The 27,572-nt window shown below is 39.3% G+C and overlaps 1 protein-coding gene, 1 non-coding gene and 1 pseudogene across 2 annotated transcripts; 1 reads left to right on the top strand and 2 right to left on the bottom strand.

Moving 5' to 3' along the window:
* Positions 1–560: 560 nt before the first annotated feature.
* LOC139858934 (F-box/kelch-repeat protein At3g06240-like) lies at positions 561–1,688 on the bottom strand. The gene has a single exon (XM_071847765.1). It carries the CDS (start codon positions 1,686–1,688, stop codon positions 561–563), a length of 1,128 nt encoding a protein of 375 aa, XP_071703866.1.
* A 514-nt stretch (positions 1,689–2,202) lies between these two features.
* LOC139857309 (photosynthetic NDH subunit of lumenal location 3, chloroplastic-like) lies at positions 2,203–23,975 on the top strand (annotated as a pseudogene).
* Positions 23,976–24,482: 507 nt separating this feature from the next.
* On the bottom strand, positions 24,483–24,555 carry TRNAA-AGC (transfer RNA alanine (anticodon AGC)). Its single transcript has one exon. It is a non-coding gene; the product is annotated as a tRNA-Ala (tRNA).
* Between the last annotated feature and the right edge of the window lie 3,017 nt (positions 24,556–27,572).

The following is a 27,572-nucleotide window of genomic DNA, read 5'->3' on the forward strand; positions in this document are numbered from 1 at the left end:
TAGCTATCAATGGTATCAACCCTATTGTTAAGAATACATCAAAACATATATCCAAATTTATTTAAGGTGTTGATACACCCATTTAATCCATATCTATTACCAAATATCCAAAAATGACATCACATGTCTACATGAATCTACCACTAGCAGGTGTATATAAGTAGTGAAGGATACGCCATACTATCATTTAGAATGGGTACATGTTCATACAGGGGCGGAACTTGAAAAACAAAATTAGGAGTGCCAAATTATAAGTACGCTAGACGACTTTTAAGCCTTTACTCGTGTGCATCTTTCAAGTTATTCACAACAAAATGCATTTAAACTAACAAGTTAACCAAACACATCTTAATTATCAGAACTGAATGCAATACAATTGCACATTTCGATATTGTATCTAAAAAATCATAAACTAATATATCAAATTGGTGTTGACATTTTAAGCGAAAGTCAAAGCTTTTTATGATAATAAAATACTTAAAATTATATCAACTTGCATTTAAACTTGCAAATCAGACATACTGCAGATACACTTTTCTTAAATAAAAACAAGTGTTGTTCTAACGAAAACGTTCAAACGATTCAAGAGTTTCAACGAACGTACCACCAACTACGAATTCTTCTTGGCACCCTTCAACTTCAACTGTTACACTTGTAAATCTTGTTTCATCCATATCGTATTTAGAAATAGAAATTTTAGGCACGTCACTTTTAACCAACAAAATATCCCGATTGCTGACTTGAGCAAAGAAGTCAAAGTCATAATCCATATTGTCTTCAAGGATACAACGTATTTTCCAAGACTCATGAACCCCATACTCCTCCATCACCCATAATTCATTAATGTATTCAGGTCCAGGTGGATAAGAATTAGCACTCAGAACAACAACTAATTTCCCATTAAGAGCACAGAGCTTGGAAAACATCCATCGAACAAAATTAATTGAATCAGGTAACCCAATCTCATGAAATTCTTCCTCCGCTAAACTAAATGCAGCAATAGTCCTTCTTGACCGTCTACGTGTTACTAACCAGTGAAGATTATTGTTTAAAAGCGGTACCCCTGAACGTTCAGGATAATGAACATAGTAAGGGAGATTAGGCAACAACATGTTCCATGAATTGTTACGTAAACTATAGACACAAACAAAAGAGCTATGCTGATCAGAATTTGAAACGCTCATATGAGAAATGGAGATTACTTTATAATCATCCGTAGAAGAATCATAACCAAATCCATATAAATTATCGTTACTTTCTCTACCAGATTCTGGAATTTTCAAGGTCTTTGGTGTGATTGGATTAACTAAACAGAGGTTGTCATCCATATCACTGTATAAAAGAAGTCCGTTGCAAGAGCCTAGAATCCGAACCAATGGTACCTGCAAATTCAGGCTTTTAGCGGTAACTGTGGTTAGAGTATTGAGTTGTTTTATTTCGAGCGAGTAGAGAGACTCAAAATCGTCCAAAACTAAAATCAGGTGAGTGGGGTTAAGATTAGGGTTGTTTTTGGTGTAGTTAAGAATATGGGTTTTGATAAAATCGGGACTGGAAATCAGTGAGTTCCATCGTTTTGAAACCGATTTGAAACGTCCTAGGGATTTAGATGGCAGAAGAGGGAGAGTTGATTCGATTAGATCCGTTGGAAGCTGGTTTAGGGCACGCATTTGGTTAGATGATTCCGACATGATTTGGGGAGAAAAAAAAAATGGTGAAAATGGTAGGGTTACTTATTATAAGAGCAGTTAAGCAAAAAGGAGATCAGGAAATGATGACTTACTTTAATCAATAATTCTGAGTTCGTAATCCTGTGAAGAAGATGAGAATCTCTCAATACGGAGTAGGAAGATATTACTGTACAGTTTTTAAGAGTAACTAATATTAAAATTTTATTTTTAATTTTTATTCATCCAAGGTTTATATTGGAGTAAATTTTCAAAAAATACCCTTAGTTATAGGATGCCTATTTCTTGCTCAGTAAAGCCCATCAAAGTTTTACATATAGGACACCTCAAAATTCATATTACTCTTAATATTTTATTTTTAATTTTTATTCATCCAAGGTTTATATTGGAGTAAATTTTCAAAAAATACCCTTAGTTATAGGATGCCTATTTCTTGCTCAGTAAAGCCCATCAAAGTTTTACATATAGGACACCTCAAAATTCATATTACTCTTATCAACTTACGGACACTGCAACCATGGCTGACATGGCAAACTTGAACCAAATTCTCACCTCTTTTCCAGCAACCCCATAGCTTTCCGGTGAAGGAAACCCCCGGGTAGATGTAGGAGCTGCCTGTGTGCCCGAAAAAGAAGACTAGCATTAGGCATTGGCACTCTTGGACTACTAGCAAATATTAATGTTGGCATGTTGCGGTTTCACTAGCAGATGAAAACGGTTACTGGCTCCCTGGACCCATTCCGATACCACGGGCTTCAAATATCAACTGTTTAATATCCCCCTCTTGATAGTTAGTTGCTACATTTGGCTTACACAAAAGATGTTGACTTTGAGTTTTTAAGTCAAACCTTACATTCATAAGTAACTTTAGATCATGGCAAACATTTTTAAAAAATAAGTTACTTATTATATTCAATTGTTCTTGAAACAGTAGTCACTTTTTTAATAAGGAAATCCAATCAGCGTTTAAGTTGAGTTATATTAATTTTAATTTTACAGTTAAGCTGTGTCCACTTTGTTTAATAGAAAATGTTTAATTGTTATAGTGAAGTGATTGATAATGGTAATGTGGAAACTGGCACACGATCATTCTTAAAGACGGGCGTGTAGATAGCCAATATAGGGACTAAAGGACGAAAATTTCGGCTAAAGAAGTATGCATTTGATCAATTGATCTTCTGGTATTGGGTGATTTGATGGGTAAATTAAGATGCATGGAGTTATGGTAGGAAGTATCTTTGCCTAAAGTCAGTGTTCATGTACTTTGACTTTGATAATGTAATCAGTGCTGCCACTCCTGGTGATAAGCCTTCACTTCTTGAGCTTGCGGATAGACTGTTCAACACTGTTGAAAAGGTAATACTCTCTTACTCATTTCATACACAAGAAAAATTTTTGATCTTGATTTAAGGACAGTTTATGACCTCTAATGATACCGCAACCCGCATGCGCACCTCATATGCATGCGGGCGCTTAATAGTGTGCGTATGCGTGTGCTTGTGTGCGCTATGCGGTATGCGGATTGTATCTGATTCCTTTGTTCCCGGTACGGCGGTTGCTTAGCTGTCAAGTAAATATCTTTTCCATAATTATATCCGTGATTCGGGGGAGTCAGTTATGGATGAGATTAACGTGATCTGGGACGGTTCTGGAATTAGGGTTTGCCTATAAATACAACCCTAATCATCATTTACCAGACACGGCATATTACGTAACTATCACACACGAGATACATTACGCAAAACAGCATCATTCAGCATCTCTTCAAGGTTAACATGTTAGTCTTTCGTAAGCTAGTACCTACGACCTTATTTGGGGCCTCTTGATCGACGACCGTTATCAGAGGTGGACTTAATCACTTGGCCACCCCGCCGACATCATCATGTCGGCCAGGGTTATTCACGGTAGCCGGACCGGAGAGCCACGTTCTAAGATCCTTAAACCCCTCCTTATGTATTGAGCAGGCATATTAAACCCCACGGTTAAAATATGCATGATCAAGTGGTGCTTTCATTGAGAGTCGAATTAATTCAAGACTGTTTAATTGCTTTTTCTTTTAAGGTTTTGAATTGTATGACTCGTTATTTACAAAAATTTTGAATTTTTTCTTTAACAGTATCATGACTTCCGAGGAATCATCGGAACATACCCAAACAGATGTTCAGAACGCACCGTCTGGTAGTCAACATACACCGGTTATGACTACGGGGGCCGCTATTCAGGCGGGGTACACGATATACCCTCCACCTATATCCGGCGAACCTTTTCAGAGGTACAAGCCGATATATTCAGACGGGGTTACACCGCCAAGAGCAAACTCACCAGTCACAACCACGCGGCTGGACTTTCGTCAGTGGATCCAAGGGTCATCTTTGCAGGCACTAGCGGTGGAACAACGGGGCCGCATGTGGTTTGCTGCGGCCAGGTACCTATTTACAGTACCACTGTTTCAATACCTCTGCATACGCATAGCATTCAGCAGAATTCGTCATTTACACCGTTGCAACCTTGGCAACCACCGCGCCCAGTTTCACAATTTTTAACTCCTGCGGATGCGCAGGCGTTACTTAATAGTTGGGGATTTGGTGTCATCCCAGATGCAAACTCTCATTGGGCGCCGATAACAGCGCAGCAGCAAAGTACAGCGCATACAGTTGGGCTTTTAAGTGTGTATCCTCAAGTTTCGCAGATATCTGCGCCACAGGTTTCGCTTCCTTTACAGCCACCTGTGTACTCTGCGTCTTCAAGTTATCCCTCTTTTTCAACGCAGCAGCCTTGGTTATATCCGCAGACGCAGGGTCAACCTTGGCAAAATGTTCAAGGGCAGGCAAATCTTGCAAGTTAATTCATGCAGGCCGCACCTCCTGATATGGTTCACTTATTTTCACAACCTGACTTTGTTCAGGACATGATGAAGTGTTTCTTTGCAAACTTGAAAGGGGATCCTGTTAAACCACCCTTCGAGCTACCGACTACCTTTGACAAGTTTCCTCTGCATATATCCGCATACCCGTTTCCATCAGCACCAAAGATACCTAGCACGTTGGGTATTTACAATGGCCTGACCGATCCAGATGATTTTTTACAGCGTTTCGAAGGCGCAATGCGCACTCAAGGCTGGGTGGATCCGGTTGCGTGTCAGATATTTCCTATGACACTACAGGGTATTGCTCGTGAGTGGTTTAATAAGTTGCCGGCGGGTAGTATTGCCGGGTTTATGGATCTGCGGACAAAGTTTTTGCTGCAATATCAGAATCAGAGACCACGCAAGCGCACTCACATTGAATGCCATGACATCGTGCAGAAGTCCAAGGAATCTTTGGGCGAATTTCTCACAAGGTATACTAATGAGTGCCTGCGTATACCAGATCTCAAACCAGAGCAACAGATTTCCGGACTCATACATGGTATAAACTCAGAACGTCATCCAACACTGGTAAGGCGTCTGCGCCATACAGTCCCAACAACTTATGCTGAGGCGCTTAATGAATGCCACGACTATATGCGGAGTGGCGAAGATAATGACATTCCAACAGCTAGCTCATGCAACGAGAGGAAGGACGATGATGATCGTTCGCGCGATCAAAATCGTGGTAACAACTCTCGGGGAAGGTATCCTAGCGGTGGTCCCATCAGGAATGATAAAGGGAAATCAAGTGGCAATTATCGAAACGATAATCAGCGCGGCATCAATAATCAGAACTATGCGCTGCTTAAAAGTTTGTCCAAAACGCCAAAAGAAATTTTGGCAACCGAACCGGTGTGCGCGACCTTTGCGGTCCCAACTCCGCTTACGGAATTTGGTAAGCGGGACAAAACAAAGTATTGTGAATTTCATGACGATTATGGTCACGACACCAATCGGTGTAAAAACTTGATGGAACGGGTTCTGGAGGCGCTTCGCGCGGGCAAATTGGATCATCTAAAACCACCTAAAAAGGACAAGGGAAAGGCCGCAGAAGAGGCTTCGAAGTCTAAGACTTTCGCGTGGCAGAGAAAATCAGCCAGCGGAGAAAGTACAATGATCACCAAGATTGGGAGCTTCTCCCAATCACTTTCCCTCCTGTAATGTCAATTGATTCTATTAATGAGCCCATTATCATCAAGTGTCGCATCCCTGATTGCGGAATCTAGGTTAAGCGCATGCATGTTGACACTGGCAGCGGTGTCGATATTATGTATGAGCATTGTTATCGTTTCCTTCCGGCGGAAGTCAAAGCGCAGTTACGCCAGCCTGATATTACGCTATCAGGGTTTTTCGGAGAAAACTCGTGGCCGCTAGGCCGAATAGAATTAATGGTAGAGCTTGCGGATGACAGGAACCCGCAGATGATCAGGCATGAATTGGTCGATTTTTATGTGGTTCGTTCAACTTCACGATATAACGCACTGCTAGGGAGAAACTTCATACGGCGTTTCAACATCATACCATCGGTAGTGCATGGTTTGATCAAGTTTCCCACAGTAGGAGGTGTTGCCACGGTTGCGTCACATCACACAACCGAGTTGTGTGGCTCAGTTGCGCCTATAAGCACTCCTAGCGTGGGAGAACAACTGGAAAATTGTGCAGTCATAGCAAATTGCTTGCATCCGGATAAGAGAATTAAAATCGGCGCAGGCTTGTCAGCCGAAACAAAGGCCAAATTGCATGGAATTTTGTCCGCAAACGCAGATGTTTTCGCGTGGCGTGAGTCAGACATGACTGGGGTTCCGCGTGATATTGCGGAACATAAGTTAAATGTTAATCCATCATTGACACCCGTTAGGCAAAAGAAGCGGCATATGGCTCTAGACCGCAGTGATTGGTTGTGCGTAGAGGTGGACAACCTTGTCAAAGCAGGCATTCTGCGGGAAGTGCGTTATCAGACATGGGTTGCAAATCCTGTATTGGTAAAAAAGGCTGACGGTAACTGGAGGATGTGCGTTGATTTCAAAGATATTAATAAGGCATGTCCCAAGGACAATTACCCTCTCCCAGAGATAGACTGGAAGGTAGAATCACTATCGGGATTTAGGTACAAGTGTTTTCTGGACGCATACAAGGGTTATCACCAAATCTTAATGGCTGCGGAAGATGAGGACAAGACTGCTTTTCATACGCCGCAGGGTATTTATTGTTACACGAAGATGCCTTTCGGTTTAAAGAATGCTGGCGCGACCTATCAGCGTGTAATTGACGCAGCATTCAAGCACCAAATCGGTAGAAATCTTGAAGCGTACGTCGACGACTTGGTAATTAAAAGTAACACCGAAGAAGACATGCTCACCGACACCCTAGAAACGTTTGCATCTCTGCGCAGGATCAACATGAAGCTTAACCCGCTTAAATGTAGTTTTGGGGAAGAGGAAGGCAAGTTTTTAGGTCATGTGGTGACAGCGCGGGGTATCAAGGCCAATCCCAAAAAGATTGAAGCCATTGATAATTTGCCATCTCCAAAGACAAAGAAAGATGTGCAGAGTCTAACGGGGAAGCTTGCGGCTATAACGCGGTTTCTGTCGAAAGCCGCAGAACGACAGTTACCATTCTTCAATACTTTGAAAAATTGTTTGAAGAAAAAAGACTTCGTATGGACTCAGGAAGCAGAATCAGCCTTTCAGGAGATGAAAAAGGTGCTTGCAGAATTACCAACACTTACTGCGCCAGTATCAGGAGAAATGCTAACACTGTACCTCGCGGCATCGAAGGAAGCTGTCAGCTCAGTCCTCATCGCGGATCGCGGAAAGACGCAAATGCCGGTCTACTTCGTTAGCAAGACGCTGACATCAAGTGAAGTAAACTACTCACCGATAGAAAATCTTGTATATGCGCTGGTCCATACGGCGCGGCGTTTGCGCCGATATTTTCAAGCACATCCAATCGTGGTCCTAACTGATCAACCAATCAAACAGGTGTTATACAAGCCTGAGATTTCTGGCTGAATGGCTAAGTGGGCAGTTGAATTAGGTGAACATGAAATAAATTTTTCTTCGCGCAGTGCGGTTAAGGGTCAAATACTTGCTGATTACCTAGCAGAATTACCTGCGGATGTCGAGGCATCAGCAGAACATCAGGATCCACCTGCACCAACTTTGTCACCATGGGAATTGTACACCGATGGTGCGTGCAGCGCATCTGGTGCAGGTGCGGGTGTAATTTTAACAGGCCCGGATGGCGAAGAGCATACATACGCACTGCGGTTTAATTTTGCTGTTACAAACAACGAAGCAGAGTATGAGGCTCTGTTAGCAGGTATGCGCATTGCGAATAAGTTAAATGTTAAAATTTTGCACGCTTATGTGGATTCAAAGCTAGTATGCAGTCAAGTCAGCGGAGATTTCGAAGCGCATGACATAGCCATGCAGCAATATCTATCGCTTGTTCACAACCTCACTGACCAGTTTGAAGCTTTTCAAATCTCCCACGTAATGCGGGGGCAAAATAAGAAAGCGGATGCGCTAAGCAAACTGGCTGCCTTGGCTTTTGATCATATGGGGAAGAAAGTTCTAATAGAAGAACTCAATGCGAAATCCATTGTTATGATGCCTTTAGTGGCACCAGTTGAGGAATCAAGCTCAACATGGATGACGCCCATCGTGGCTTTTCTGCGGGATGGCACTTCTCCTGCAGATTCCGCTGACGGAAAGAAAGTCCGCGTTAAGGCACTGCTGTATGCCCTTGAGGGTAACGTCCTATATCGAAAGAATTATTTGGGACCGCACTTAAGGTGCATTGGCCCGAAAGAGGCGGAGGAAGTTGTACGCGAGGTGCATGAGGGTGCATGCGCACTCCATTCGGGGCACAGGTCCATTGTGTCAAAAATAATGCGGCTAGGATATTATTGGCCCACCATGTACGCGGATACTGCGCGCATAGTTAAGCAATGTGAATCATGCCAAATACATGCACCTATTAGCAGAGCACCTGCGCATCCAATGATACCAGTCTCCTCACCGTGACCATTCTGCAAATGGGCAATCGACATAGTCGGACCATTCCCAAAAGGCCGAGGTAATTTTATCATTTATTTTCTAAACATGCTACTCATATCTGTATCTTACGCACATTCTACGCATGCAGGAAACATCAAATTCTTGATTGTTGCAATCGACTATTTCACAAAGTGGGTCGAAGCGAGACCGCTGGCAGCAATCTCAGGAAAAAGGGTGCGAAATTTTGTATGGGAAGACATCGTCTGTCGATTTGGTATACCAAACGAAATTGTTAGTGATAACGGTACGCAGTTCGCGGGTGACCCTTTTCGCAGCTGGTGCGCGACGCTTAATATTAAGCAAACTTTTACATCTGTTACGCATCCGCAGGCGAATGGCCAGTGCGAAGTCACCAACCGGGATATAGTAGCTGGAATCAAAGCTAGGTTGGGTCATGGTCGCGTTGGTTGGGTGGATGAACTACCGAAGGTTTTATGGGCACATAGAACAACACCCAAAGCAAGCACTGGTGAGACCCCGTTCAGTTTAGTCTATGGATCAGAAGCTGTTGTACCCGCAGAAATTGAGGTACCAACGTTCCGCATACAAAATTTTGATGCACAAAATAACTCTGAAGCTTTGCTGGAAAATCTTAATTTGCTGGAAGAGCGCAGACTCTCTGCGGCTGTCAACGAAGCAAATAACAAGCAAAAAATTGCAAAGTACTATAATCAGCGTGTGCGTTCGCGCTCTTACAAGTGTGGTGACTTGGTTTGGCGTCAGAACGACGCAAGTCATGCGGAGGATACTGGGAAACTGGGCCCCCGTTGGGAAGGTCCATACAGGGTAGCGAAGGCAAACAATACCGGGGCGTACCATCTCGAGACACTAGATGGAAAACCTGTGAAACGCACTTGGCATGCGACGTTATTGAAAAAATGTTATATGTAGCTAGGTGGACCTGATCACTCCAGTTTATTGTAGCACATTATTTTTTCTATGTAATTTCCGTCCGTTTGGATGTGTCGCGGTTGTAATTGTGATTAATGCCAATTAAATATTTACTTGCGCATACTTTTGTTGTTTAAATCTTTTTTATATGCGGTTCCTGCCTACTTAAGGGGTGTCCTCTAGCCCCCATGCGGCAGAAGCCTGTTTGGTTACAAGGCTAGACGCTAACGGCAGGCAAAGGGAATTGGTTTTTCCCTAGCCAAGCGCCACGCAGACTAGATGGCTGCAAAGTCGACTTTAAAAATTACAAGCATTGGTTTGCTTGTGTGTAATTACTCTCGCATTGGTTCGCTTGAGGAACTCTTAAGCATAAAGACATTGGCTTGTTTTTAGTTGCGTTGCTTACCATACAGCTACCGTGCACCTCTAGTACATGACAAAGCAAAAACGCAGTAGCTTCTGAGTCTAAATTGTTAAGGATAAATTGTTAAAGTATTGGTTTATTTTACGCAGTACCATCCGCATACGCATGAGTTTTGGTTAACTATGCGCATGGGCATGCGGTTCACATTTTGTTTTGATTCGCGATATATAAACAAATAAACACACTACGCATGCATATCAGGAATATATATACATCAAATTAAGTTGTTACATAAGAGGTAATTGTTTGTAACGCCTGCCCAACACGGGACTTAGGGCTGCAAAAATACAAATACCTGCCTAAGCATAGGACTTACGGCGCAATCCAACACAAACTAATAATCCTCCTTTAAAAACCCATCGATCGACATGTTCGGGGAGCGAATGCGTTGATTAGGGGGATAGGGATGGACTTGATGGCTTCTTCCGCCTCCATTAACGCTGCAGCAGTTCCCTCTTTTAGCTTCTTTTAAACGATGTCGGGGAACGGCGGTGTTAGACCGCAAGCTTGGATTACCTCCTGCACAGCCTTGTTGATTTCATGGTCCCTGACCGCATCAACGTAGGCATTGAACTTGTCGGACACAGGCTCTGAGTCCATCACCTTTTGCGCAATGGTAGGGAGTGCGGTGCGCAGCTTCGCTAGATCCGCCTCTGCCAGCTCGCGGTTGGTTACCGCGTCATCCCTTTCCCTCGTCACTTTCTCAAGCTCCGACCGCAAACGTTCTGCATCCCCCTTCGCCTGCTCAACCGCACCAACCAGCTCACGTGTAATGACCCGGAAATTTCCGACCAAATTTAAACCTTAAACTTTATAAGTTTCCGAAACGATAAGCCAAAACCCTAATATTGAGTCTAGAAAGTTCAAAATTTATATTTGATAATTAGTTATCTTTTGACCAAGCCTGATGATTCACGAACCATTGCTGGTAACATGTGGGTATATAAATATGTGTATATATAAATATATGTATATATATAATAACATGAACATTAATAAATTATTATATATATTTGTTGTTATAATTAAATATGTAAAATAAAATACATTGTAATAGAAACTATTATTTTATATATATGACTTGTATATATATTGTTATACTTAATATAATTATTTATATATATTTAGTGCGTAGGGAATTTTGTTATTTAAAACTGTTTATATATATATACATATTGTATATTAAAAATTAATTAATTTTGAACTTAAATTGTAAATGTCTGTAACTTTCGGTTAGCGTTTAATTATTTTTAAAATAGATCTAGTATATATATATGAGGGTTGAAAATAAAAGTTGGTACATAATTGGAATAAAAAGCTAATGGTTATGATAAATCTTTGTTTTACCTTTTCGAACTAAGTTTTTGCACTCCGTATATATAATTTGGAACATAAACTAAACAATTTTTGGACCTTTTTGATCGGGTTTCAATCAGTCAATGAGTGAAATAATTAAACATACTTAATCTAAAAATTTGAGATTTTTAGGGACACTTTTATACGCAAACTGTTTAGCAGTGGACACGATATAAAACCCCGGGAAAACTGTCGGCAGAAGATGGCTCGTGTATTATTGATGATTCACATTTTATTTGTTGTTAGATATAATATAATTTATTATTATTATATTATCTTATCATTCCTACCACTTTCCATACATATGGACATATATATGCAATTGCATATCAACAGATGGATTCAATTATCACTACTAAAAACCCACTTACATTTCAGTTCTGTGTATTCTTCAAATAAACACAACTAACATGACTATTATATCACACTAAACCCATTTCTTTTCTCCTTGATCAAACCCGACACCAAATCCATGGAATTATTCTTGTTTCAATCAACAGGGGACTTGTATCTATTTTGTTTCGAAGTTCATCACCACTCTTGATAACCGCTCATCACGGTCGACCGTCAACCATCTTCAAGCTACCATCTTCAACCTTCTATCATCACCGAAACATCAACCACCACCAGAGGTCACCATAATCACAACCCATCACCTTGTCCTTCTTTTTCTTCGAAACCATCATCTCCCTCGTGAAACCCTCGCCATCGTAAACCTATTTAACCCATAACCACCGTAACCCACCACACCATCTTCACCACCTTAAAAATTCCTACTAAACCGCCACCTTCCACCGTATACCACCTCAATCTTTCCTCTCTTCTACTCCCTATCTCAACCGTCGGTTACCTTGCACCACACAACCACCACCAAGCCGTCATCCATCACCTCCGGCACTCACCCCACGCCACCGCCACCTTAAATTTTACAACCCATGATCACACCATCGTGATTCACCACCCCGTCACCATCTACCACACTAAATCAACCCCAAACCGACACATACTGTAGCCGTTATTCTGGTTTTGGATTTTGTCAAGGAGAAGAGAAAGGAAGCAACGAAATACGGGTTATGTTTTTATTCGTGACTCTATTTCCAAAAAGAATAATCCAGCTCAGTTGGTTCTGACGTGAGGAGTCAAGGAGGAGGTTGCGGGTTCAAGGGTTGGCGACTACATTTTTTTTTTTCTTTTCTCATTAGCAGTGTGTTAAGAGCTTAGACCTATTGGGCTTGTTAATATATACGGGCCAGGATATTAAATCATTATAACGGGCTAGTAAAAATTTAACTTGGATTGGGCAGTTTGTTTTGGTTGGTCCAAGACCCACTTATGAGACATGGGTAAACGAGTATAATGATGAATTGGTGTTTTGATGGGTGATGACTTAGATGAAACATTAGCCAAATGAGTTATATAGTTGTAAGTTCGATTTAAATCACAAAAGCATAACAGATCAGATGGTTTAGAGGTGATGTTAGGGAACGAAAGGTCAGGTGTTCGAGCACTGCCTGTGACATAATTGTTATTCTTTTTAAGGTAGTATTATTGTTTACTATTAGTCATTATTATTAATATTATTATAATAAGTATTAACATATAACATTTTTATTTATTAGTATTATCATTATTATAAGTATATATTTTTTTTATTAACAATGTTATTATTATTATTATCATTATTATTATTATTATCATTATTATTATTATTATTATTATTATTATTATTATTATTATTATTAATATATCAAATAAAGATTTTCTATGTAAAAATATATTATTAACATAAAGCATAACTATATTAATATTTTTGTAACAAATATTAATTATTTATTTAACATATATGAAATATATGTAGTTAATTTAGTTATTAATGAAACATACAAATTTTTAAAATAACAATTAAAAATAGTACCTAAATTTGTTCGATTATCATTATACGTGTTAATATATATACGTGATATAGGTTCGTGAATCCAAGGCCAACCCTACACTTGTTCAATGATGTTATATGTATTTTTACTACAAAATACAGTATGGTGAGTATATAGTTCCACTTTTAAACTCTAAATATTTTGGGCTGAGAATACATGCGCTGTTTTTATAAATGATTTACGTTATGGACACAAGTGACAAAAATTACATTCTACGTTGAGTTGTACCACTGGCATACTTCCCTGTAGCTTGGTAACTAATATTTACAGCGGTATTGTAAACGCGAATCCTGTTGATAGATCTATCGGGCCTGACAACCCCAACCGGGCTGGACGACCAGTTTTCAACGGTTGCACAGTACTTCGTTTCGTGACTACACATGGTACGGTGTAGTAAGATTTCATATTAAAGGGAATATGCGACGTGATTAAATGTTAAGTATGGTTACCAGGTGCTCAACCACTTAGAATGCTTTACATACACTTGCGAGTGTATTATGTTTACAAATATGAAATCTTGTGGTCCATTGTTATAACGCAGCTAGCATCAAACCTATATATCTCACCAACTTTATGTTGACTTTTTAAAGCATGTTATTCTCAGGTACGAACTAAGTCTTCCGCTGTGCAATAGCTCATATTAAGGACCTTACTTGGAGTTGATCATCGCAATGGGACCAACTGTTAAAGACTACGTCCGGGAGGATTAGGACGGGTTGTTACAGTTGGTATCAGAGCGTTGGTCTTAGCGAACCAGGTCTTGCATTAGTGTGTCTGACTAGTAGTTATTAGGATACATTAATGAGTCTGGACTTTGACCGTGTCTACATGTCAAAAGTTTTGCTTATCATTTCTAGTCGGAAATCATCTGCTTATCATCCTTAGGAAATTGCCTGCCTATCATTCATAAGTCTAGACACGTCTTACTGCATTTAGTGCATCGATAGTGTATAGACAAAATTCATATCTTAGCATATCTGTTACTTTGGACTTTAGTTGACATCTTTTCAAAGATTCTCTGTAATTTACGGGATTTTGGTATTATATATACATATGTAACGTATGTATAGAAGAGTACCAAATCTAACTTCTATAATCTATTTCATACCAAAAATTCATTTTCCGATTATACAAGATGGATTCCGCATCTAGTTCGAATTCCTCAGATTATGACAGCTATGCCGATATGGATTTTCATTCAAGCTCCGAAGGCAGCGTCACCGGAATGGATCAACCAATCTCCCATCATCTATTCTGGATGAATTGGGGGTGGGTTCGTAATATACTAAGTCACTGGAGACATGAAGAGGGTGATCCCTTCCATCCACCAAATTGCCCTCTTGGAGATGAACCTGAAGCACTTACCGGCGAACCTGTTCGAGAAACCATTTTCTCTCTCATTTCTAGAGTATCTCGTCACGATTATATACTATCCCATATTTCAGATCTTGTTCATTCGCTCACTCCAACCACCAATCATCCCGGTGTACTAGCAGAAGTTAACGAACTTCGCGTTCGCGTGACGGCTTTGGAGAATATGGTGCGAAGGTTACAAACACCAGCAGCAGCACCAGCAGCATAATCCGTACCACCATCATCAACACCGACAGTACCCATATCACCCTCAACCACAACCGCGTCGTAAACCTCAACATCACAATTTGTACCTCGGATATCAACATCACACACCTCAATATCACTATCTGTACTTCGAGTATGATCTTCGATTATCTTCGCTTTACTTATCGTTCTATCTCATTTATCTTCGTTCGACATGGTAATTATGTAATCTTTAATGTTTTAGAGATCATGTAATCAAGTATTAACGATAAATAAAAAAAAATTTAATATCTTATTGACTCATTAGATCCATGATTACATCTGAAGAAAATATATATACAAGTATATTTTCATAAAGATTGTAATTAAAAATTCTTTCGTACAAACTGTTAATGATGAAAATATTTTAACGGGTAGGTAGTACCCGAGGAATATTTAGATCTCACATTAATAAGTTACAGTGTATATTCTTCGAATCTGATTCAACGGTCATTTGCTATCCTACTTACAATCACCGATATACGTATCTGTTCACCCCAGATTTACCATTTCCATTTCAATTTCAAATTTGGATTTTTATCTATCAGAATCCAACAAGTGGCATAAAGAAGAAACATTGGACAAATTAAAAATTGTTAGAAACACACGAATTAACTAATTGAAATCTGTTAAGGATTCCACGCTAACTGTTCCTAGTTAACTGTTCCCAGCTAACTGTTAATTCCGTATTACATTTTATCGCAATTTAGTTTATTGTCATTTAAGTTCTGTTATTTATTTTACGCACTTTAAATAACGGGACACGTATACAAGGTTTCGACCTATCATATCGACCCATCTATATATATATTTCGGAACAACCATAGACACTCTATATGTGAATGTTGGAGTTAGCTATACAGGGTTGAGGTTGATTCCAAAATATATATATACTTTGAGTTGTGATCGACACTGAGACTGGTACACGGGTCACGATACGTATAAGTTAATTCAAATATTATATATTTAATTTATATATGAATATATTGGATCATTGTACAATCGGATTATTGGACTGCTAACTTTGGACAATTAAAATGAATTAAAATATTGATTATAACATATGAAACTAAACTAATCTTCAAGTTTGCCACTTGATTCCATCTTAAACCTCATTTGTATCTCGACAGTTACAATTACATTCAAATCTTTTCATGATTCTTGAAAACACTTCGATCGAAAAGTTGAACCAACCGCACCTCGTTTACGGAAGGAAGATTTATGCATATAGTGATACACCTGAAAACTCTCGAAAACCGAGTCAACAGTTAACACGTAGCAGTGATAATTCCTTTGGTGTTATTATTACCCAAAATAACTTTGTAATCCCTTTCCAAAATTAGCCAATTTTATCACAGCTTCAACAAGTTAACTTCGACTTCTCAGAAAGGTTAGTCTCGATATATACGTTATTCTTGCGCAGTCGCTACCGGAAAACCCTTTTATATTCCACCATACTACCATAAGCGTTTAATCATCTAAAAACACAATTCGCTCGAAAACACCTCGGATTGATAACCGACGATTCAGTTATGGCTGCATTAAATGCAGAGGAAACAGTAAATTCATAGATAGCCTAAATAGCCAAAAGTTTGATGATAAAGAAGGAAGTGTTAGGAACGCTCGATAGAAAATCTGGTACTGAAAACCGGATTGAGCAAACCGAGAAGGAGACACTGAACAAGTTACAAGGACTAAACTTGTACATAAAGAATCACGACGATTCTGTAACAAACACCTTGCTTCTGAATCTAAACCCTTGCGGGTCAATCTTCATCATCATCCTTCGACATTAGAAATTCCAAGATATTATCATATCTTTCATTATAAATATCCTCAATATTTCTGAAGATATTTCCACAACTATCCTTATCTGAAATCATTTATCACTCCGTAAAATCTGCGTTACAACATAAAAGAAACTGTGGTAGTTTCTAAATTCTGAAATCTTAAAGTTTAAAATATGAATGTTTTGAAGCAGTGTTGGGAACTGATGCGTGAATTAGTATAATATAATGAAACTTGATCAACTTCATTAAATTACAGTAAGTCACGTTGCGTTTCTAATGGAATGTGATGATTCACAGTACCATCATCATGTGCCATGTTACACGGCTCTTACAATCTATCCAATCTCTAAACATATCAAGACAATATTCTCTTGATGATTCGGTCTTTTCCAGGATATTCTGGTAATTTGACAAATCAAAAATCGTGCCATTACCAATTCTCTCTTAGGACATTAACTATATTCATTTCGAATTTCATACCTACGAATTCCGGACCATTACAAAAGATGCTTAGTTGAAAAGGAGGAAAAGAAAAAGAATGAAGCTCCGAAATAGAAATTGGAGTATAAATCGCAGTAAATGGAAGAGAGTATTAACTGTGGATGATAATGATTATAGAAAACAAAAGCAAGGACATCGAAGTATAAGGGAAGATATAAAACCCAATAATCACCCAGAAACTACAAACCGTGTATATCAATACGTATTACAACGTAAAGACACGGGAGAATAAGAAACATTATAATTCCAAGAAAATCATAAAAGTAAATAGATTCTTCTGGCGGCAAATGAAAAAGAAGAATGAAAGATATGAAGGTTAGAAGTATAATAAGAATCAGGATTGGATGGAACATATTAAGAATGAGTAGAGGAAGAAAGAATAAAAGGTGTGGAGAATAAGGAAAACGAAGGGGGTGGATTTATAGCAATATATCCGACAGAGAAATCAGGAACAGATTATTGCATTAATTAAAGAAGATTTTAATTTTCTAAATCGCCGAAGAACCAAATCTTATTACGTAAGATTTTCTTTAAATCCCTTAAATTCCGGAAATCAATCCTAATCACGTCATCGGCTAAAACAATTCCATATTCACTCATTTCATTCTTTTGTGATAGCTTCACTCGTGCGCTTCACATGATCAAATCGTTTTATCCATATCTTCCAATAATAATAAAACTCTATTATTACCTCATATTCGTCATGAAAACATTCCTATTGTTATTTATGACAACCTCTACCAAATTTCGGGGACGAAATTTCTTTAACGGGTGGGTACTGTAACGACCCGGAAATTTCCGACCAAATTTAAACCTTAAACTTTATAAGTTTCCGAAACGATAAGCCAAAACCCTAATATTGAGTCTAGAAAGTTCAAAATTTATATTTGATAATTAGTTATCTTTTGACCAAGCCTGATGATTCACGAACCATTGCTGGTAACATGTGGGTATATAAATATGTGTATATATAAATATATGTATATATATAATAACATGAACATTAATAAATTATTATATATATTTGTTGTTATAATTAAATATGTAAAATAAAATACATTGTAATAGAAACTATTATTTTATATATATGACTTGTATATATATTGTTATACTTAATATAATTATTTATATATATTTAGTGCGTAGGGAATTTTGTTATTTAAAACTGTTTATATATATATACATATTGTATATTAAAAATTAATTAATTTTGAACTTAAATTGTAAATGTCTGTAACTTTCGGTTAGCGTTTAATTATTTTTAAAATAGATCTAGTATATATATATGAGGGTTGAAAATAAAAGTTGGTACATAATTGGAATAAAAAGCTAATGGTTATGATAAATCTTTGTTTTACCTTTTCGAACTAAGTTTTTGCACTCCGTATATATAATTTGGAACATAAACTAAACAATTTTTGGACCTTTTTGATCGGGTTTCAATCAGTCAATGAGTGAAATAATTAAACATACTTAATCTAAAAATTTGAGATTTTTAGGGACACTTTTATACGCAAACTGTTTAGCAGTGGACACGATATAAAACCCCGGGAAAACTGTCGGCAGAAGATGGCTCGTGTATTATTGATGATTCACATTTTATTTGTTGTTAGATATAATATAATTTATTATTATTATATTATCTTATCATTCCTACCACTTTCCATACATATGGACATATATATGCAATTGCATATCAACAGATGGATTCAATTATCACTACTAAAAACCCACTTACATTTCAGTTCTGTGTATTCTTCAAATAAACACAACTAACATGACTATTATATCACACTAAACCCATTTCTTTTCTCCTTGATCAAACCCGACACCAAATCCATGGAATTATTCTTGTTTCAATCAACAGGGGACTTGTATCTATTTTGTTTCGAAGTTCATCACCACTCTTGATAACCGCTCATCACGGTCGACCGTCAACCATCTTCAAGCTACCATCTTCAACCTTCTATCATCACCGAAACATCAACCACCACCAGAGGTCACCATAATCACAACCCATCACCTTGTCCTTCTTTTTCTTCGAAACCATCATCTCCCTCGTGAAACCCTCGCCATCGTAAACCTATTTAACCCATAACCACCGTAACCCACCACACCATCTTCACCACCTTAAAAATTCCTACTAAACCGCCACCTTCCACCGTATACCACCTCAATCTTTCCTCTCTTCTACTCTCTATCTCAACCGTCGGTTACCTTGCACCACACAACCACCACCAAGCCGTCATCCATCACCTCCGGCACTCACCCCACGCCACCGCCACCTTAAATTTTACAACCCATGATCACACCATCGTGATTCACCACCCCGTCACCATCTACCACACTAAATCAACCCCAAACCGACACATACTGTAGCCGTTATTCTGGTTTTGGATTTTGTCAAGGAGAAGAGAAAGGAAGCAACGAAATACGGGTTATGTTTTTATTCGTGACTCTATTTCCAAAAAGAATAATCCAGCTCAGTTGGTTCTGACGTGAGGAGTCAAGGAGGAGGTTGCGGGTTCAAGGGTTGGCGACTACATTTTTTTTTTTCTTTTCTCATTAGCAGTGTGTTAAGAGCTTAGACCTATTGGGCTTGTTAATATATACGGGCCAGGATATTAAATCATTATAACGGGCTAGTAAAAATTTAACTTGGATTGGGCAGTTTGTTTTGGTTGGTCCAAGACCCACTTATGAGACATGGGTAAACGAGTATAATGATGAATTGGTGTTTTGATGGGTGATGACTTAGATGAAACATTAGCCAAATGAGTTATATAGTTGTAAGTTCGATTTAAATCACAAAAGCATAACAGATCAGATGGTTTAGAGGTGATGTTAGGGAACGAAAGGTCAGGTGTTCGAGCACTGCCTGTGACATAATTGTTATTCTTTTTAAGGTAGTATTATTGTTTACTATTAGTCATTATTATTAATATTATTATAATAAGTATTAACATATAACATTTTTATTTATTAGTATTATCATTATTATAAGTATATATTTTTTTTATTAACAATGTTATTATTATTATTATCATTATTATTATTATTATCATTATTATTATTATTATTATTATTATTATTATTATTATTATTATTATTATTATTAATATATCAAATAAAGATTTTCTATGTAAAAATATATTATTAACATAAAGCATAACTATATTAATATTTTTGTAACAAATATTAATTATTTATTTAACATATATGAAATATATGTAGTTAATTTAGTTATTAATGAAACATACAAATTTTTAAAATAACAATTAAAAATAGTACCTAAATTTGTTCGATTATCATTATACGTGTTAATATATATACGTGATATAGGTTCGTGAATCCAAGGCCAACCCTACACTTGTTCAATGATGTTATATGTATTTTTACTACAAAATACAGTATGGTGAGTATATAGTTCCACTTTTAAACTCTAAATATTTTGGGCTGAGAATACATGCGCTGTTTTTATAAATGATTTACGTTATGGACACAAGTGACAAAAATTACATTCTACGTTGAGTTGTACCACTGGCATACTTCCCTGTAGCTTGGTAACTAATATTTACAGCGGTATTGTAAACGCGAATCCTGTTGATAGATCTATCGGGCCTGACAACCCCAACCGGGCTGGACGACCAGTTTTCAACGGTTGCACAGTACTTCGTTTCGTGACTACACATGGTACGGTGTAGTAAGATTTCATATTAAAGGGAATATGCGACGTGATTAAATGTTAAGTATGGTTACCAGGTGCTCAACCACTTAGAATGCTTTACATACACTTGCGAGTGTATTATGTTTACAAATATGAAATCTTGTGGTCCATTGTTATAACGCTGCTAGCATCAAACCTATATATCTCACCAACTTTATGTTGACTTTTTAAAGCATGTTATTCTCAGGTACGAACTAAGTCTTCCGCTGTGCAATAGCTCATATTAAGGACCTTACTTGGAGTTGATCATCGCAATGGGACCAACTGTTAAAGACTACGTCCGGGAGGATTAGGACGGGTTGTTACATCACGGCTCTTTTTTCTTTCCTCAATCAGCGCAGTTTTGGTTTCATTCGCGGTCGACTCAACCACCTTACGCGCCTCCTCAGCAGCATCCCTATCCTTCTTGACCTGATCTACACCCGCCTGCAGTAGTCCTAGCTCTACCTCTTTGCGCAAAGCTAGCTGGTATATGCTGGAAGAGCGGCGGGCCTGATCCGCAAACATGCCGAAAAATACAAGGCCGTTTTGAATGAAGGCATTGTGCGCCTGGTTAAACGGTAGAGCGGCCAGTTGCTCGCGGAATTCGGCCGAAAAGATTTGTTGCAGGAACGCAGACTGCTCTGCGGCATTTTCCGCGGAAGACTGTGTGAGTTGGCTGAGGTTGGCAAGGCGGAAGCTACCTTGCGGAGGAGTTGGTGTGGAATCGGAATCCACGTGTATTGTCTTATCCTTTGATGTGGCGGTAGCTTGGAGATCTGGGTTGACCCGCGGGGTGGACGGCTGCGTCTCCTCCACATGCTCTGCATATCAGTAAATAGTTATAACGTGAACTTTAGTATGCGGTAAAGGCACAGGGAATGGATGCTTACCAGTAATAGGGGGAAGTAGTTCTGCGGAGCGTGGCTCGATTGGAACAAAGTTATCGTTCCGCATGTCCTCCCTTTGTTTGGGAGTCATCATCTTCTTCTTCTGCTGAGCCGCAGAGGTCTCAGCTGCTTTGCGTTTGTTGCCAGATGCCGCAGGCGATTGCTCCACGTTTTCGCTAGCTTTCTCCTGCTCTAGCTGTACGTTCACATCTTGCTTGCGGAAGGAGATTCCCGCAATCTCTTCCGCAGTCAGCACCTTCTTCATCCTCATTTCTGCAAAGATACGCGCATGCGTTAGATAATATACATACAAAAACAGTTTAGTACGCGATTATACTATTCCTACCCTTTCCATCCGGTCCGACTATGGCTGGGCGCACATCCTCCCATGGCCAGTGTGCGGATATCTTCCCTAGCCGCAGCATTACGTTCCCATATGATCGATGCACTAGCTGTGCGTTTGCACACTCCGCTAATAGTTTCCTTTCATCCTCATCCAGGGCGGGGGTCTTGTTTACATCCTTCTCCACCTTCTCGAACCATATCAGCGTTTGCGGGAAGTTTGCACTCACCACAGTTTGGTCGATGAAAAAGAATGTCTCTTTCCAATTCCCCGCATCTGATTTTGGGGTCTTGGTGAAGTTTTGACGAGCGAAGAAGGTGAACCACGACTTGTGGTGGTGGGCTAGTCGGTATAAATGGCAAAACACCTTCACCAGGGGCACTTTCTTGAGTGCAACGCACCACATCTCTAACAAGACTATTTTTCCTATCGCGTAAGGGTGTAACTGACCTAATCCGACCTTAAAGTGATCTAACACGCCCAGAAAGAAATCAGTGGGAGGAACCCTAAAGTTGCCATGCTTAAAAGCATGTTCGTAAATAGCCACCTTTTTCTCCGGTGGCTCGTGGGCTCGCTGATTGGACAAAGGGGGCACCGGATTGTACTTGGCTAAGGGGGGGTACTGTTTCACTAAGTAATCTATGTGCTTCTGCTCTATAACAGACTCTACGCTATCTACATACGTCTCGTTAGCTTTAGTCATTTTCTAGGAGTAATCGGATGAATACTAACCTTTAAATGGTGGCCGGAGTGTTTGATTTTTGATCGGAATTCAAATTGGCAGCGTAACGAGGAAGCTTGAAGCAGGAAAGTGGAAATGAGCTGCAAAATGGGGTATTTATAGGGAAGATTGGGAGTCATGGGATGGAGTGGTGTGATCGTGGCTGTACACGTGTTACGCAATCGACGGCCAGCACTTTATTGATGCGCGTGGATGCCAGTTGGGTATGATTACATGTACGCGCGTGGTTGGCACGCGCCTGAGACACTGCCACTTTATGTCATGTCCGCCGAATGGGCTTCTGCGATTGTGACAGGCATTTAATGGCATCGAGGCGCACGCGGAATATTAAATGCTAGCCGTTTTCTTGTTTTTTCCGCTTAATAGTTTGATGTCATGTGTCTTGCGTCATATAACATCAAACTGAGGGGACATAATGATACCGCAACCCGCATGCGCACCTCATATGCATGCGGGCGCTTAATAGTGTGCGTATGCGTGTGCTTGTGTGCGCTATGCGGTATGCGGATTGTATCTGATTCCTTTGTTCCCGGTACGGCGGTTGCTTAGCTGTCAAGTAAATATCTTTTCCATAATTATATCCGTGATTCGGGGGAGTCAGTTATGGATGAGATTAACGTGATCTGGGACGGTTCTAGAATTAGGGTTTGCCTATAAATACAACCCTAATCATCATTTACCAGACACGGCATATTACGTAACTATCACACACGAGATACATTACGCAAAACAGCATCATTCAGCATCTCTTCAAGGTTAACAGGTTAGTCTTTCGTAAGCTAGTACCTACGACCTTATTTGGGGCCTCTTGATCGACGACCGTTATCAGAGGTGGACTTAATCACTTGGTCACCCCGCCGACATCATCATGTCGGCCAGGGTTATTCACGGTAGCCGGACCGGAGAGCCACGTTCTAAGATCCTTAAACCCCTCCTTATGTATTGAGCAGGCATATTAAACCCCACAGTTAAAATATGCATGATCAACCTCAAAAGTCAATTAATACCTGTTTTGACTTGTGGATGATTGATGATTATTTTGACAGCTAGAAGACGCTTTAAGAAAACAAGTTCTTCCTAAGACAGAATCATTGTATAAAGACACAACAGTCATTCTTCAAGAAGTTATGACTAAAAAGGCGTAAACTTTGTTATGGCATGAAAATATATGTAGTTACCATTATTGCAAAGTATCTGCAATCACCTTGTATTTCATTATGAATTGTGTTACTCAATGATAGACAGCCTATATACTCTTATCATGATAATAAGTAACTTGTAATGATACTTACAAATTGTTATGTTTGTTCATCACTCTTAATGTCTTGATCACTCAAAGACTGTATGTTCAGTTTACAAATAGACTGCTTCCACATAACAAGTACAAAGTCTTTTAAGCAAGTATGAAATTCAGCCTAACAAGTTCTTATATAGCCGTGAACTTGTATAACAATCTGCTATAACAAGAGCTGCTGTAGTTGGCAATAAAAATTGGACGTTATAAACTTATAATGATGAAAAGAATAAACAACAAACGACCCTATCGAAATGCCTGATTTGCAACCGAATACAGTAGTAGCATTTACAATTGTATATGATAATGATGAGTATATTCTGCAACTATAGAATCTAAAATAAATATATAATAAAAATGGAGATGCGGGGTATCGATCCCCGTACCTCTCGCATGCTAAGCGAGCGCTCTACCATCTGAGCTACATCCCCATTTGATTATTAAGCTTATACATAGTATATCATTTAGGTATTTAAAGGATATACACCAGTAGGTATCCTTGTGGCTTTATCAGTCAAAGACATTCAATTTGAAACGCATCAAATACTTAAGATCGAACTTTAATGAGTTTAAATCATTCGTAAGTTTTAGCTAATGAAGCACGGGTCCAATATAACAACAAGTATGTAATCTTGACTTCCCTAGGTCAATTCTCATTCAACACTTTAAAGCACTTCATCGGAGTTAGCTCTTTTTGTAATATTTTTGCTGAAAAATACACTTTAGATTACTTTCTTATTCTTAAAGATCACTTTCAAGGATGGTCAAAGAAATTGAAAGGTGAGGTGTCAATGTGTCATCTCACCATTATATCTGAAAGTTTCTAGCCTACAATCTAGAAGCTCACCTTCTAGATGTTCAAATTAGTCTTCTTTGAACACCATGTAGAAGAAGCAAAGTTGATAACGATGACGGCCGCCCACCATCTCCGTTCACACCATTCCACCGCCATAGAATTTTTACTATAAATAGAGGTGCAAACCTTCATTGTAAATCATCTCAAATCACTCAGAGAAGTGTAATCACAACTTAGAGAGTGTGTGTGTGTTTGAGAGTTTTTTTTGTAAGAGTTTTGTAATACTCTGTACAAATCTATTCTTGTAAAGTAATAGAGTTATTTTCTCTCAAATTTGTATCTCCCAACGTTCAGGCGATCCTCTCTTCCTAACAAGTGGTATCAGAGCTTGGTTAGAGACGTTGGTTGAGTTTTTGGGTCTTCTGAAGTTTTCTCAAAATTCAATTTTGAGTATACCATTGGATTCGTCTCGTCGAACCGAGTCCAACGCAAAAAACGGCGACTTAAACGGAGTTGTAACGAGCCCAGAAAACGCGGTCAAAGTTTGGTCAACTCGCCGGAGAAGACGACCGGTACCGGAATTTTCGCCGGAGAAGACGATTCACTGTAGCAATTCACTGTAGCAAGTCACTGTAGCAGTACTGTAGCGGTACTGTAGCGGTACTGTAGCAATTCTAAATTTTACAATTTGGTCCCTGAAATTTTCAGAATTTCATTTTTGGTCCCTGAAGTTTATAAAAATTATAATTTTGCCCCGTAAGTGGAATTTAAGCCGCGAAGTGTCTATTCCACCATTTTCAACCGTTCCGGACGTAACGGTGATCTCTGTTTTCTACAATTCAACCCCGTTTGTGTTAAAAAATTATTTGTAAGGTGATAATGTCCACAGAAGAGTCAACATCATCTTCCGGAGCTATGATTATGCTCACAGCCACAAACTACACGCTGTGGAAACCTCGGATGGAAGATCTCCTCAGCTGTAAGGATTTGTTCGATCCTATTGAATTGAAGGGTATAAACCCTGATTCTGCCAAAGAGAAAGAGTGGAAGAAATCAAACCGAAAAACTATTGGTCAGATCCGTCAATGGATTGATCATAGTGTCTTCCACCATGTTGCACAAGAGACAGACGCATATATCCTCTGGAAAAAGTTGGAGGACATGTATCAGGCCAAGACTGCTCGGAATAAAGCCCTGCTGATGAGGCGTTTAGTCAACATGAAGCTCAAAAGTGGAACTTCAGTTGCCGAGCATACCAGTGAGTTCCAGAGCTTGGTCAACCAGTTATCTTCTGTAGAGATGCCGCTTGGCGATGAAGTTCAGGCGCTACTGCTACTTAGTTCCCTTCCCGATAGTTGGGAAACGCTGGTAGTAACACTCAGTAACTCAGCCCCGAATGACAAACTTACCATGTCAATGGTCAAGGATGCCCTATTCAGTGAAGAGGCAAGAAGAAAGGACATGGGCACAGATCAGACCCATGCCTTTGTCACAGAGAATCGGGGGAGACAGCGAATGAGTAGCAAAAATAAATGGAGAGGCAGAAGCAAGAGCAGGGGCAGGTCAGCTGATGGCAGAAAACCAACATATAAATGTCATCATTGTGGATTAGAGGGACATATGAAGAAGAACTGCTATAGATTAAAAGAGGAACAAGGTCAAAGCAGTTCACAGCCGAAGAATAAGGGTGGAGAAACATTAGTTGCTATCACAGGTGATGTAGCTTATTGTTCAACCCATGATGAGACATGCCTTCACGTCTCACGAGAAGACACAGAATGGGTGGTAGATACTGCAGCTTCCTACCACGTGACTCCATACAAGGAATACTTCACAACATACAAAGCTGGAGACTTTGGAGCTGTGAAGATGGGGAATTCCAGTTCCGCTGAGATTGTCAGAATTGGTGATGTCAAGAAAAAGACAAGTTCCGGGAGCACAATCACTTTGAAGGATGTCCGCCACGTGCCAGATCTTCAGCTGAATTTACTTTTCGGAGTAGCTCTCGACAAACAGGGCTATAATAGTCATTTCAGTAGAGGCACATGGAAATTGTCAAGAGGCGCTATGATAGTCGCTCGAGGACACATTTGTGGCACACTATACAAAACTCATGTGAAGATCTGCACAGACAGTATTAATGTTGCAGAAAAAGAGGCGTCACAAAATTTATGGCACCAGAGACTCGGTCACATGAGTGAGAAAGGGTTGTCTACCCTAATAAAGAAGAAGATTATCAATGTAGACAAGGATGCTGCGCTAGATCCTTGCAATCATTGTCTGTTTGGTAAGCATCATAGAGTCTCGTTTAATTCATCTTTAACGAGAAAATCAGAGTTACTCAGTCTGGTACACTCTGATGTTTGCGGTCCCTTGGAGGTTGAATCAATTGGCGGCAACCGATACTTTCTAACGTTTATCGATGATGCTTCTCGAAAGGTGTGGGTATATTTCTTGCGGACGAAGGACCAGGTTTTCGAATACTTCAAACAGTTCCATGTCATGGTAGAACGTGAGACAGGAAAGAAGTTAAAGTGTCTTCGATCCGACAACGGCGGTGAATACTCTTCCAGGCAGTTCGATGCCTATTGCAGATCATATGGCATCCGACATGATAAGACAGTTCCACGTACCCCTCAACACAATGGTATA

This window comes from Rutidosis leptorrhynchoides, chromosome 7, assembly GCF_046630445.1.
Source record: "Rutidosis leptorrhynchoides isolate AG116_Rl617_1_P2 chromosome 7, CSIRO_AGI_Rlap_v1, whole genome shotgun sequence".
NCBI classification, from domain to species: Eukaryota; Viridiplantae; Streptophyta; class Magnoliopsida; order Asterales; family Asteraceae; genus Rutidosis; species Rutidosis leptorrhynchoides.

Coding starts and splice junctions, on each gene's coding strand:
- LOC139858934 (XM_071847765.1), bottom strand. CDS start 1,688: ATGTCGGAATCATCTAACCAAATGCGTGCCCTAAACCAGCTTCCAACG.